At 38.9% G+C, this 13,899-nt stretch overlaps 1 protein-coding gene and 1 long non-coding RNA gene across 13 annotated transcripts in view; one reads left to right on the forward strand and one right to left on the reverse strand.

Moving 5' to 3' along the window:
• LOC5521283 (kinesin-like protein KIF26B) overlaps positions 1-13,899 on the forward strand; it is a 49,919-nt gene that overhangs the window by 17,445 nt on the left and 18,575 nt on the right. For 7 of the 12 annotated variants that reach the window (XM_032366408.2, XM_032366399.2, XM_032366400.2 and 4 more), the window contains exons 2-3: positions 3,743-3,819; positions 13,122-13,310. In XM_032366408.2, coding sequence (XP_032222299.2) covers positions 13,122-13,310 — 189 coding nt within the window. In that variant the 5' untranslated portion in view covers positions 3,743-3,819. Of the gene's footprint in view, positions 1-1,624; positions 1,773-1,953; positions 1,989-3,355; positions 3,573-3,742; positions 3,820-7,732; positions 8,098-12,547; positions 13,040-13,121; positions 13,311-13,899 lie in introns of those variants that run through there. The other 5 variants (XM_048722286.1, XM_032366401.2, XM_032366406.2 and 2 more) reach the window with 5 other exon arrangements.
• LOC116604273 lies at positions 6,623-8,778 on the reverse strand. Its single transcript, XR_004290981.2, has 2 exons — positions 8,226-8,778; positions 6,623-7,367 (listed from the first exon to the last, which is right to left on the reverse strand). It is a non-coding gene; the product is annotated as an uncharacterized LOC116604273 (long non-coding RNA).

Here is a 13,899-nt window from a genome sequence, read left to right on the forward strand (position 1 = left end):
TTTTGAGATGCCTCGATTTCATCGATTTTCTTGCGAAATAAATTCATTTCTTCTTTAAGTTGTATAACAGCAACTTTAACTTCATTTCGAACATCCTTCAGGAGTTCGTCCTTCCATAGTTTGCGTAGGCTTTCCAAAGTTAGAGAGCCCTCGAGGCCGTGGCTGGCCGCCATGACAGATTATGCAGATTATATAATTATATATATATAATATAGTATAATATAATATATATAATATAATATAATATATATATATATATATATATAATATAGATTATATATTATAAACACGATTCCACAGGGAATCGTGTTTTACCTAGTTCCATGTCTTGCTAGCAAGCTTATTACCCACTGAGCCTATAGGAAAAAAAAGATCACATGCCTCCAATTTATTTTGTATCGGTTGACATAGGAAACACTTTTATGACTACGATTTTTAAGCCATTCTTAGGACAAAACTATATATGTCGTATTATTTACCATAAGTTCATATTTCGTCATTATAGCTGATGGTGTTCAACCCTACAAATCTTGTTATATGTTCATTTTCTTAGAGAATGGATAACCCTGCTGCTGCTCATAAAAGTTTAAAACATATTTGCACTTTGTTTGCACATAATAGAAATTATAGTCGGTGTGAGGAAATATTTCCAAACAGAGAGTACAAAAACAAGTGTTCTATAATAATATTTTTAAAATTATTAAGCGAAAATTAATAACAAAGATTTGGTCGTTTAGAGCTCCGCTTTTAGGCAATGCCTAAATCTATATATTATAGATAGATATGCTAAGAACAATAAAAAACTGTTGAACCTAAAATTTTAGTGATACCAAAGAATTAGCTTTACCTTTCATTTAAAAGTCATGTTGATAAAAACAACCTATTTATCCAAATTGTTATGTAAGGGTGGGTTTTGTTTTGAATAGGATTTTTCAATCTGCTGTGCAAACATTTTGATCATTTATCGACTTATATCGATGGATGTAGGGAAACTACGTAAAACAGCTTGTTTTATCATTTCGACTGTGTTCATTCGCGCACCAGATTGAGGCTCAGTAGATGGTGGCGCGAACAAAAGAGCGCATGCGCACCAGGAACAGGAATTTATTTTATTTTGTTTTCATAAAAGAAATAAAAAGCCCCACAGAATGCAACAATTTTGAAATTTTTCTGTTATGCGGAAGTGTTTAGAGTGCTCAATGCTAGCTTTATTATTATCAGCCCGGAGAATCGTGTTTTGATTTACTCTTCTTGTCATACGAGAGATTCGTGTCAAGGTGACGGAGGATTCATGCGTGAGCGACGTACAGGTGTTTGACGGCAATTACATGATTCTCTTTACGGGGGAGGGGGGCAAAGGGACCTAATCACACGGAAATCCATTATGTACTTGAACTGTAAACGCTATTTTTGCCGAGAATACCGAGAGAGTTGCTTAATAAAAGGGAAAAAAAATATTGTAATAATTGTTTGTGAAGGTTATCCTATACAAATAGATGTTGTATATTATTAAACCCGAGGCGTAGGGTTAGGGTCTTGTTTATGCACCCAGTCCTTACGCATTATTACAGTTATTTTGAATTCACAGCACTTTTAATCTCTCTATACAAATAAGCTAAGCATACTAAGAAGTGGTCCCTGGGGATGACTAAAAGCTTCGTACTAAGGAACACTGCTAAACTTTGAAAGCAAACTATGAAAAAGCGCTCTTTACGAATTTTAACAAGTTTATACTAAGCCATCAACCCACATGCATAGCTCCGTTTACAGAGGTAAGCATTATCTACACAAATACCTTGTCTTTTTCCACATTGTGAAGGGTTTCGGCGAATCTGAAGCATTCGGGATTTAGGGCTAGAATAATCCGCATAGAGCTCGGAAGAGTTTACACATCATCCAATAAATGGATTGTGCAAATATTTTATTTTTCCTGTTGTGCCCGTCCGATTTCAGAAGTTTAGAGGTCGAAATTTGGACAAGATCATAGGGTAAGCTGTTTTGTTTTTTTAGCTCATTTGAATATTCGGGAGTCCTTGCAATTTTAGTCACAGAAATGCCTTCTTCACCGTATATCGATTTTGAAAGATTATATGTTGTTTGATTAGTGAACAAATGTGTTTGCTCTAATTATAATTGAAATACCAAACTCACCGTCCTTTGGAAAAACAATTTGTAAATGACTTCAAATTTGTACTTTTCTCTGTATAAAGTTGGAAAAGCCACTAATGTAATACGCTATTGCCTCCTTTGTTATTGTTTGTACAGCTCTGAAAGCTTTTTTGCCGATCCTAATAAGTCTCTGAACACTATTCCATGAAGAGTAGATCCCAAATGGGGGTTATTCCTTTTCTCGCAAAAGTAGTTTATGTATACGGGAGCATTATTTTAAAGATCGCCCTTGTGTGTTTTGCCATTGTAATTTAAGCAGGAAACCGGTTTTGTAACTTTTGTAGTTTTTGTGACGAGTACAAGAAGGCTTTCAATACAACTCTTCTTTGTTGAGAGACTCTGTTTTTACGAACATCCGCTGGGTGTAGTGTTATGCCCCCACCTCATATAGGTATTTCGCGTAATGAGAAGGCAACAGGAAAAAAACACTATGCATGCCCCTTCCTGGTCGCTGCAATGTTGTACCACATAGTATCCACAGGATTGCAATGTCGGGGGATGGTAATTCGGGTCTTACGTGGCGTATATGGGTTGGTCCGTCATCACCAAGTCGATCCAATTGTAAATGTTGTCAATCTACATTGAGTGATAATCAGTTTTGAATTCCCTTGTTTATACTTTATCAGGTCTAAGTTATCTGGATCTGACATCAAGATTTATTTTATTCTTTGTAATAGTGTTTTCACTCATTTAAGACAGAAAACTAAATTAAACGTAATGGCGACACAAGTGAAAACTGGCCAAAACGTACAACAAGAAAATCAAGTAGTAGTCTTCGTTTTTTCGTGTGAATAAGAAATTGATAATTAGTGTAAATAATCACTTGGCGCAGGCGTCCAAGTGAGAACTAACCATTATGCGAGCTTTCAAGTTTTCAAGTTTTCAAGTTATGATGACGCGCATAGACGTAACTTAGGTCGATAAGCCACAATCAAATGTTTCGTGCAAGCCTTTGGGGCTGTTTCTAAAACACCTTTTGCGCCTGTCAAGGCTTCACCAGGCATTCGAACAGTCACTGTTCACGTCGTTAGCACATTTGCTTCCGCATAGAGCAGCGAGTAGGGGTTTTGTACTTCTGTTCTCAATCGAGCCCGTAGAATGTCTCCATGAGTGTACGAGACACTATCCTCGTATGTGGTACCCTTATCACTAAATCTGTGTTCTCTTTTGTCGTATCATTAGGATATGCGTGTGAGTTTTACTAGGAAACCCTAGCGGCCATTTGTCAAGGATGATTACTAGGTAGCGCCAAAGAGCAGAATTGAATAGCGCACCGAGACTATTGTGCGCTAACACTGAAAACACAATGGCTCAATACTCGCGCGAAATTCTTATCGCAAGAACATCAATCGAGCGTGTAACAGTTAGTTGAGAGCCAGAGAATGTTTGTTTACAGGAATAAGGTGATGTATTATCGGATCGACGGATTCATTGCCTCTAAATCACTATATTCCCTTTAAGACAAAATTCGCTGTTTTTTAAACCCCGTAATTGTACTTTTTTGAATGGTGTTTAATTCCTAGTACCGGCTGATGTGTGTTGTGTTGCTGATGTGTGTTGTGTTGTGTTGCAGGCGGTCATCGCCCGCGCGGCATACCGGTAGACCCGAACTATTACAGACACCATCCATCCCGAGTCGCCAAGCGATCGGTAAGTGATATCCGGACTGTGACCATGCACGGACAGCCTGATGGGTAGTGGTTCTGTTGTAGCAACCGGTAAAAGTGTAAATGTGTTCTCCTTTTGGGAATGCATTACGCCGCTATCGTTGGCGTTTGTAATGTTAAGACAGGTCGGGAAATGCCGGAAAAAATGTTTTTTTTAGAATAAGGAAGGATTTTAAAAGAAAAAGCCTGACATTCCAGCAAAATGGAAATGTGAATAGCTAACTGTAAGACTGTTCTGATGGATCTTTTATATTATCCTTGTACCATCTTTGCTCTATTTCGTTATGTTCTTTATAAAAGTTTCACTGAACTTGCGTTCGTATAGCTTTGTGCGGTAGTTTATACAAATCGTGTGTCGGGGAAATACGAATGCATTGCATGACTTAATTTTTTTATTTGTGTGATATCACTTATTGTTTGACAAAAAAACTCAGCAGTCGTTTTGTCTAGTGAATGAGGACATGCTGTTTTGTGAGTGCGTTGTGTGATCGGACTATGAACGCCGTGCTATTTCCCTGAAGTTGATGGTCCACTTGACCATGTACTAAACCATTGTTAATAGACCCACCTTCAGAGTTGCAATAGTTCTTTTAAAATGAATGTCGATCAGTCTCTCTGTTATTATTTACATTTGAAAATACAATAGCAGAAATCTATACGATAGATTCTTGTACGAAGTCTCATACTCTATTAGCGGAGCCCCATAGGTATAGAGAAATGGTATATAACTATGCGACTGAGTTTTTTTGGTCATCGCGCGGGAGCTCTGTGGTTTCGGCCTGCCCTGCCCGCGCAAGTTATGAAGAATCTACATTTTTTTCTGTGTCTGTTATCGAATTTCGGCTCCAACAAACTGGTTATCATACGGCGGAAGATCGATTACACTTCACTACCTATTCACAACATAGCGAGGGAACTGGAAGATAAACACATGTTTAAGAAAAGCCTAAAATAAAAAGAAAATGACCCATGTCTAAAGACGGAGAAATCGTAGGCAATAAAGCAGCACAAGTATGATTATTATTGTTGGTTTCTCGCCGACTCGAATCGAATGATACGGTACGTTTTTAAATCGTTTTCAATCGTTTTGTAAAAACTGTAGTTTTCCATTACCGTAAGTAACTCTATAAACTTAATTTTATTTCGTAGAGTTTTTTTTAGATTATTTTACCTCAACAACTTGTTTGCACTAATCCTAGAAATTAATCAAACAAATGAATTTATAGAAAAAAAAGGTACATAAATTCACTGAAGTTGGCAGTACATAAAAAGAAATGAAAAATAGTTATCTCTTTTTCAGCAATATCAAACCTATCAAATCAAGTGCTGCACTTTTACTAATACTGCCGTGTCTTTGGCAAATAGCTCTCGATAAAAGCACTGGATAAGCCGGTTTATTTATTATCAAACCACCCCTGTAAGGCAACCCATTCTCAACAGATTACCGGAGTGTTTATTGTTTTTAGTGGCCATAAAATTATATGAATGATTTTCTCCAAATAAGTCTATGATAGATAATAAAATAACAAATTCAGAGGTAGAAATTATAAAATTGTTAAATGGTAAAATTGTTATTTGAAATTTTCTTTTCTCAACATGTTTGTATTTTTGTTTCCTTTTTGCTTTTATTGTTTATAGGTGGTGGAAATATAGAAATAAATACTATAAAAATGGGTAAAGATCTGTAAAAAAAAGTGATGACTCAATATTCTAATATTCAAACTAAAATGGAACTAAAGCAGGACAGCATTTATAGAAAACGTCTGAGTGGAGCTTTTATTGTTCATTTATTTATGTTAATTATTATTTATTTATGTTTATTATTATTTATTTATGTTAATTAAATTAATCCTCTATATTTGGACATTTATTAAAATAAACAAGCACCTTTTTTCTTATTCTGATCTTTATTATGGTTATGATTTTTTATGATTATTCATAAAATGTATTATTATCATTATTTTGTTATTGTCATATTCATAAAAACTATGAAAAATATTTGGAAAACAAATGCACTGGCTCCGCCTTTAGGCAATGCCTAAATCTATATATTAACGATTTTTTAAGTGTCTCCGGTACTGTCAGTCGGTCAGTCGGCTTAACGTGACTCGGCGCGTGAGCGTAAAATGAGTGTATAAGCTAAATGCGATTGAAACCTTTATCGAATCAACTGAACTAACCTTGAAATTTAGGCCATGCCTCTCAATTCTCAAGTACAAAAGCAATTTTAAAGTTTTATCGTGAAAAAAAAACACATTAACAATCCACACCTTATTGTAACGCAATTCACAGTGTAGAGCGAAGTCGTCACATAAGTTCCCTGTCACGCGTGTCGATACTTCCACAATGGTCACCCAGACCCCACCGTAACGTAAGTCGTCACGCAAGACCCTCGTCACGCGTGTCGATACTCTCACAATGGTCACCCAAAACCCACCGTAACGTAAGTCGTCACGCAAGACCCTCGTCACGCGTGTCGATACTCTCACACTAGTACACTACCTCCCCTGGTGGTGCGCGTGTGGCATTGTGGTCTGCTATCTCTCTGGGCGTCTGATGAGTCCTCTTGAGACTAGTTTATCTCGAAAGGGTGCGGACTGTGATAATCTCTCTTGGGCCACAAGATGGACCTCCTCAACTTATCGCGTGATGTTGTGGCTTGGAGATAAGAGCTGTAGTTTGGGCGTGACCTTCAGATAATTACTTTATGGTTTGGGGAATCTGTTCTAACAATGATGTAACTGTAATTGGCCTCTGAGGCCCTAGGTAAACCTCGGACCATGTCGTTTTCAGTTCTAGTCTATTTATTTAGTTGTTTTAGCCTATGTTTTAGACGTTTTGAGGCAGAAAATCTTTAATTACTAGACGAGATACATTTTCAGTTTTTTTTTACACATGGCTGGTCTGATTTTCCACGTGCCAAGTTTGCCCTCTTTGTTATGTTTGATGCAATTAACTTTCTAGTTTTTACGCGAATGTGCTTGAATGTTCACCTAAATAGTGTAAAAGAGTACATCTGAAAAAGGGCCCCACTTTTAGGAGCCCTCACTTGCTCTCAATCCCGAAGTTGATATGATCGTTATTTCTTTGTTGTCTTTGGTTCTCTTGTGTGCGCAATTGTATAATTTTGCACTGCTGATTTTTATTATTATGCGGCATCATGTCAGTGTTCTGCTCTTTGCAACCCCAACGCACTATATTTTAACTCTGCTTTTGATGGCACCTCTACCATGGAACTCTCTTCGCGGTACGTCGAGCATCAAGTACTGATACCCCCTTGCATTTCGATAACTAATCACAAGTCAGCTGGTGGTTAGGTTATCCATTTTGTTTTCGTCTAGCCATCAGCTAGCTGTAGCGCATTGCTCGGAATGATGGATAGTGTCCTAGCACTTGGTTTGCATGACGATTGTCGGGTAAATCAAGCCGTCCGAGTCCTTTTTGTCTTGAGCCCAGTATGCGCTCGCGCGGCTTGCCCTTGATCTGCGGCCAATTATTCCCTTTTGATATTTCTCCTTTTTATTGGACATTCTAATTACCAGAAAAGAATAAAGTAATTTCAAACCTCAACAACGCTTTTAAATCGGATTCTCATTTTCTTTGCAGCTTCAAGCACTTGCAATTAAAAGTTCAATAAGATTTTCTGCCATTTCTCTTAATTCCATTTTCCCATTAACTAAGAGACGGATTCTCCATCCTCTTGTCACGATCTCAAACATTAATAAGTCTTACTCGAGAAGCGGATCTACATAGACTTCTTAATAGTTTTTATCATAATACAGGAACTACGCGCTATTAACTCAGACAGTACGTAGACATCCATTCAAATTGAGTTACTACAACCCACTGGTGCGCTGGTTTTGATTATTTCGACGCGGCGGCACTGGGTTTCATTGCGAAATTCGCGCCACGGGACAACAAAAAGAGAAGTCAGCAGGGAACGGTTAATTCCTATGCGGAATTCCCCTCCACCTGTCACTTATTAACCGGCAAAGTTTTTCAGTCCTTCTCAAGTAAGACCCGAGAAGTATTACCCTAGTATTAAGTGATGGCGCAGATGGCAGCAAGAAAGGTTGAAGAGTATGAAAATGACTCTAGCTATCTAAGACTCGTCGATTATCTCCTGATTCAGATAAACGCCTGTTAATTCGCGATTAGGTGATAAGGGGTAACTGTCCCTGGTCCATTATAGTTGTGCGACCGAAATTCCACGCGGAAAATGGAGCGTCGCGTTTAACCGAGTTTCGTCGTTTGTCAAAAAGTAAGTCAACCCGTGGTCGAATGTATGCATTTGCTTTTTAGGGGTAATACAGAGCGTGACAGAAGACGGAAACATTTCACACTCTTGAGTGTTCCCATTTCTTATCTAAAGACTCGTGAGAATAGTACCAGGCATGCACATGAATTTCGTCTTGATGCCTTTTTTGCGCACCCGTGCCATTCCTAACTGTATCGTTGATTGTTTCACTATTCTCATAGCTCTTAACGATCCAAGACAGTCTCATAGAAAAATAATTAGAAACAGGATGTTAATGAGTTTCCACGTCTAAACACACACTGTTCCGCGCTATGGCTTTTCTATTTGTCAAAAACAGGAAAGGCGAAGAAATAAAACTCGAGTAGACAAAGGTTCTCTCTGTGATGAGATGTTTGCACGGTTCTCTCTACTTCACTTTACGGTCTTACTTTAATTAAGGGTGCAGCGCGTCTGTTTGCTGAAAAATTCCTCATGGAAGAACTGTCAAAAGCCAAGACAGGCAAACAAAGGGTGAATAGATATTGGATTTAAACGTAAGTTGGCCTGAGACTCTTGTAGCCACAATATTGTCAAGGCATGCTGCTGTATCATGGAAGTTATCGCTTCAGGTCACAGGTGGCACGGGTGTTTAGCGACATTTCCCCGCTTGATTTATTTGCAAGCGATTTACGGCTAAATGCAAGCCCAGCGTTTCGGCGCATTATTAAAATGGAAATCTGTGGGATCTACAGGGTACCAATTTGTCGCTTTTAAATATTTAATTGTGTTGGTTCATCAATTGGGGAAGATGAAATAGAAAGAGAAATTGTCTTACGCTCGTACTTGAAATTTACTTTTCATTCAATTATCTAATGTAAGTCGGAAAATATTTTATTTACTGATGCTTTTAGATTACTGAAAGGGAGATTCTTCTGTCGAATGTCGCTACTAATGTGCGCAATTAAACTCGCATTTCAATCACGATACGTCACTTTTGGTCAGCGGTTGATCATTGACTTTTTTCGCCGAGCTGATTTTTGTCTCTTTGCTGAAGATTAAAGCAGCATTGTTACCAGTTTACTTCCGGTCGATTACGTAAAAATCTCCGATGATTTTTAACGGAAAACGCGAATAATATTTTAAAAATATGGAAAGCAGTGTGTCTATTGGAATTTTCTTTGAGGATGTGATTGATATTTTAGAGCGGATGGCCTGTTAAATATCTCGGATTATAATAGATTCTTTTGTTTTTTAACGGTTGAGGTTTCCGTCGGACCTCCGGAAGTAAACTCGTGACAATGCGGCTTTAAGATTGAACAGCAATTCTTTAATGATGCATTTAGGCTCGCTTGGCCAGTACAGTTAGGCCGACTTCTACCATTATTACTTAGCATTTTTTTTCTAGAATAACCCGACGTACCCTGGTTCCAGAGCCTCGAACGTCTCTCTATTTAGTGGCCACTACATAGAGAGACGTTCAAGGCTCTGGAACCAGGGTAAATCCGACAAAATGACAAAAGAGAAGATAATTTGGTTTTACCTAAGACGAAACGGCCAGGGGAAAAATAAAACCAGAACGTCAAACACATACATTCTCTTTAACTTGCTTTTATGCTTGGATTTAAGTGAGAATCGATCTTTTGTTGTGCTATCGCTTGCTTCCTATGAGAACAAACCGTCATATGGCCAGGCTGCTAAGAGCTTGGATCTGCTTAGGATGCGTTAGTGTGCGTGCGTGACTAGGAGCGGGCTAAGCGGACCACCCGGGTCAGATGTCACGCAATCCATCGCTGCATATTTTTTTTTTAATTTTCTGAAGACGAATAATGTTTATTTACCAAAAACTGCTTTCGATTCAATTAAAATACCTTTAAAAGAATCTTTAAAAAAGAATCTTGAAAAAGTGAATCTTGTATCTTCTTTGAATTCCAGAAAAATGTTATACGCCATGGAAAGTAAGACGAACTCAACTTTGAGAAAAATACAGGGCCGTAGCAGGGAGTGGGGCACTGGGGACATGTACCCTGTACACTGGGGACCAGTAGAGGCGTGGCTGTGCCAATATTTTCTTAATGTTTCTGTATCGTTCCCCTCCCCCCCCCCCCCCTCCCTGCGCACATAAAAGCCCTTTTTTTCTGTCATATATCTAAGCACATTGGGATGGAAGGTAGAAGAGGGAGAGAGTTTATGCATTTTGTTAGTTTTAGTGTGTATTGGAGGGGAATCTTTCGTCTGTTATGAAACAGCCTGTTATGGTACAAACAAATTAGGCCAAATAAAAAAGAAAACGATGAAAAAAGTGCATTTCAACGTGCCTTGTTTAATGACATCGCTACGTGGCGGCGGCCTTTTTCAAATACTTATTACGCTGTACTTGTACAAGACCTTTTGTTTCCTATCTCGATCAGGCATTGCGTTGGAATTACCCTGTTGCTTTACGATTTTCCTTTCTCCTGAAAACGTTAGAGCATGTAATAAATGCGTTTTTGATTTGAGTCATTAGTCAAAATGAATATTATCGGATTTGCGGCTATCAACGCCTTGTGGAGGTTAGTTATATCCGTTCTTATATTTTACAATGCTTCATTGTTTTTTAGTTGTTTGTCGTTTCTCATCTAAAATTAATCCTTTGGTTGTTGATTTTATTTCTCTTTGTATTGTCACTATTTGTATTTTTAAAAGAGGATCAAGTAGATGCTGCTTTGTCAGCTTGTTCTTCTGGTCTGCGTTGGGATCAACACAATGCACCAGTTTGCTACTTTTCAGTGCTGACATTTCGTCTCAGTCATAGTTTGAGATTCCCCGTTTAACCTTCAGAACGGAAACACATCTTTCTTTTCTAAAGAGCCGAGACATACTACACGAGTAGGCATTATGTGAAGCAATATATTTTGGTCTTTTATGATTTGGGGGCTACCTTTTACCCTCTGGGTTTATTAGGTAAAGACTGCAAAGCTCTTTCATTGCTACTTGAAACATTACCGAATAAGTGCAACTCCATTCTTGAAAACTTTGCGGTTAGACCCCGGTGGACGAATTCGACACACCTTTGCACTCAAAATAAGAGCACTTTCACGTATGTCGTTTTTAGATTTCCCCATGAATGGGAGCTTTGTGTGTTAGAACTACTCGTTAGTAGCTCCTTGCCGCTATATGTAAGTCTTTAAGTGATGTTATATATCCTTGCAGCTAATACATATGGTTTACTTGGTCGATCTTTTACCGTTTTTAACGCATTTTGTTTAGAGGTATCATAGCTAGTAGAAGTCTTCTTGTATGTGTTTATCAGAAAGCTCCGATCTTTAATGAGATATTTCAATCGTAGAGTCCTAAGAGTCGAACTTCCAGCGCCAGATGATACAGCTATTTAAGGGGCATAACACGCGTTGGTCTTCATCGCCTTTCGAAGGAGACAATCCGTCTACGAAAGGATAACGCAAAAGGCTAACCGCAAAGGCCCCTTTGACGTCAGAAGACGGGACGGAATGCAGGCCAGCGGTGTCTCGTATTTAGTTAACTTGTGAGCGCAATCAGAATAAAAGCGAAACACAGGGCCATCCAGTACCGTTGACAGTCATCATCATCATCATTATCACAATCATCATCATCATATCATCATCATCATCATAATGTTTATCCTTATCATCATCAGCTTCTTCGTCATTATTCGAAGTACAATCATCGTCATCGTCATCATCATCATAATTGATTACCAAGTTCATTGTCATATCCACCTTCTATTATCATCATCATTATAATCTTTATCATCATCATCGCCGTCCCAACCTTTAAATTAGTCTCACGTGTGTTTTTTACTTCTGTTTTGAATGTCTGTGCCGTATTTTTCGTGATAACAATCTGCATGATAGGGATGATAGGGTCACCCCGCAAGCCCGAGCACAAATATTTGCCAATATTAGTTATATTCAATGTGTGACTGTCAGCTTGTTAGTCCTACACCTAGTTGCAAATACAAGCAATCTCTTGGATAAAATCGGCTTGTGTTAGCCCCTGTTCTTTAGTCAGATCTGATCGCAAGCAAAGTTCTGAACCATGTAGTTATTTCATGTGGACTACAACTCATTTATCACTATTTGAAAGCTTGTATACATGATATTACTTTTTGCGATAGAAACACGCCCACTATTTGCGGTCGGCGTTTTATGATCGCTTTCCTCAATTTGCTAACGATTTTAAGTATTTTATTCGTTTCTTATGGATGCTTTACGGAAATGTAGTGGCGTTACGCGAGCTTAAAGTTTCGTCGTTAATCGCGTGTTTTATTTAAAGCGTTGACGTGTGTAATGAGTACCTGCTCGCGCGTGTTTACTAATTTTGCAAACTTGCACGGAATTTGCGGACGGTCTTATCAAACAAAATCTCTATGATTGTGGCCACATTAACGGCGGAAACGTGTTGACTTTTCCTCCCCCTCAATCACACTTCTTTTTAATTTTCAAGATGATGAGTATAATAAATCGCTAGGATTGTATGTTTTCTTGAAGATGTTGGTCAGTCTAGTGTCGTAGTGGACGCAAACCTTGTTGAAAATTGCGTCAAAGAGAGATATAACCTCTGAGAGTGACCTTCTGGTCGATACCCAATCCTCAGAGCGTGCCAAACGGTGGACTTAGCGTATTTCGGCGTCGGGTTACGTTTGATACTGTCTCGAGTCAGGGACCGCGGAAACCTTATCACCTTGAGCGTGAATAACACGACATCTTGACGTATGATAGCAACCGGACTGGGCTGTAGAGTGAATCGGACCAGCTAGGGATGTGATCCACTGTTTCTAGTGAGAATTATAGTGCACTTCTCTGCTAAGAATTCACCAACATGTTTTACACAATTAGAGGCATGCGTGTTTTCCTAAAGAAGTCCTCAGCACTGATGATGTGAAAAACATAGCTTGCGTTCTCAAAACAAAGCCATGTCTGCAAACGTTGCCGTATGTCCGTCCGAAAACGTGAGCGGAGTTTCGTGGAATAACCTTACTTGGTAACGTGTCGAAGAGAGATATATTAATGAGTGGATGGTATTTTTCGTAGATGGCCGAGATGCGCCCGTCGGGAGGGACATCCCCGCTTCTCCCTCAAGACCCGCAACAGCCTATGGTACAAGCTGGAGTATGGTGTGAAAAATGCAATAACAGACTGGTGGAGCTAAAACGGCAAGTCCTTAGGCTGATACTACCAGAAATACAGGGATATATACACAGCGGAAACACCCCAAACGCGGTACGTAAAATAATTTTGTTTCTACGTTGACAAGAGAAAAGTACAGGTACTATCAGCAGTATAAGTTGTTGAATATATTCAATGGGAAAAAAAACTCTCGGACGCCATTCTTGTAACAACGATGTCAACAAGTCGTTTCGCGCGCAAGAACAGGGCTCGTAGGTTGACAAGCGCATCACATCTTTGTTTTCAAGTACGGCTTAACGCATTAATAGTGATAGAGAAACAATCGTTGTGCGCCTTGAGCGCAAGAGTGTATATGAGAGCTAACAATGTGGTGTCATTCATATTTGCCAAACAATCGGGCTTTTCCCTTTTTTTGCCGAAATTCCACAAGCTGTTTGCCTAAACAACAAAACCTTGTGCTAAAAGACACCCATTGATAGTCGGTTTGCGGCGGAATGACGCCGATTCCGGTGGCAATGGACGGCTTATCTCTAGCCAGCACTAATTCCTTCACTATCAGTTTGATTGGTGCGGTAACACGAACCAAACTCAACACACAATTCTGTTCACTCTTTCCTGCATAAACTGTCACCTAAATCGCCAATTTCGGGTCCTTTTTTTCAGGACTGTTAACACGAGTTGT

The sequence above is a fragment of the Nematostella vectensis genome, chromosome 2, assembly GCF_932526225.1.
Source record: "Nematostella vectensis chromosome 2, jaNemVect1.1, whole genome shotgun sequence".
In the NCBI taxonomy this organism is placed as follows: domain Eukaryota; kingdom Metazoa; phylum Cnidaria; class Anthozoa; order Actiniaria; family Edwardsiidae; genus Nematostella; species Nematostella vectensis.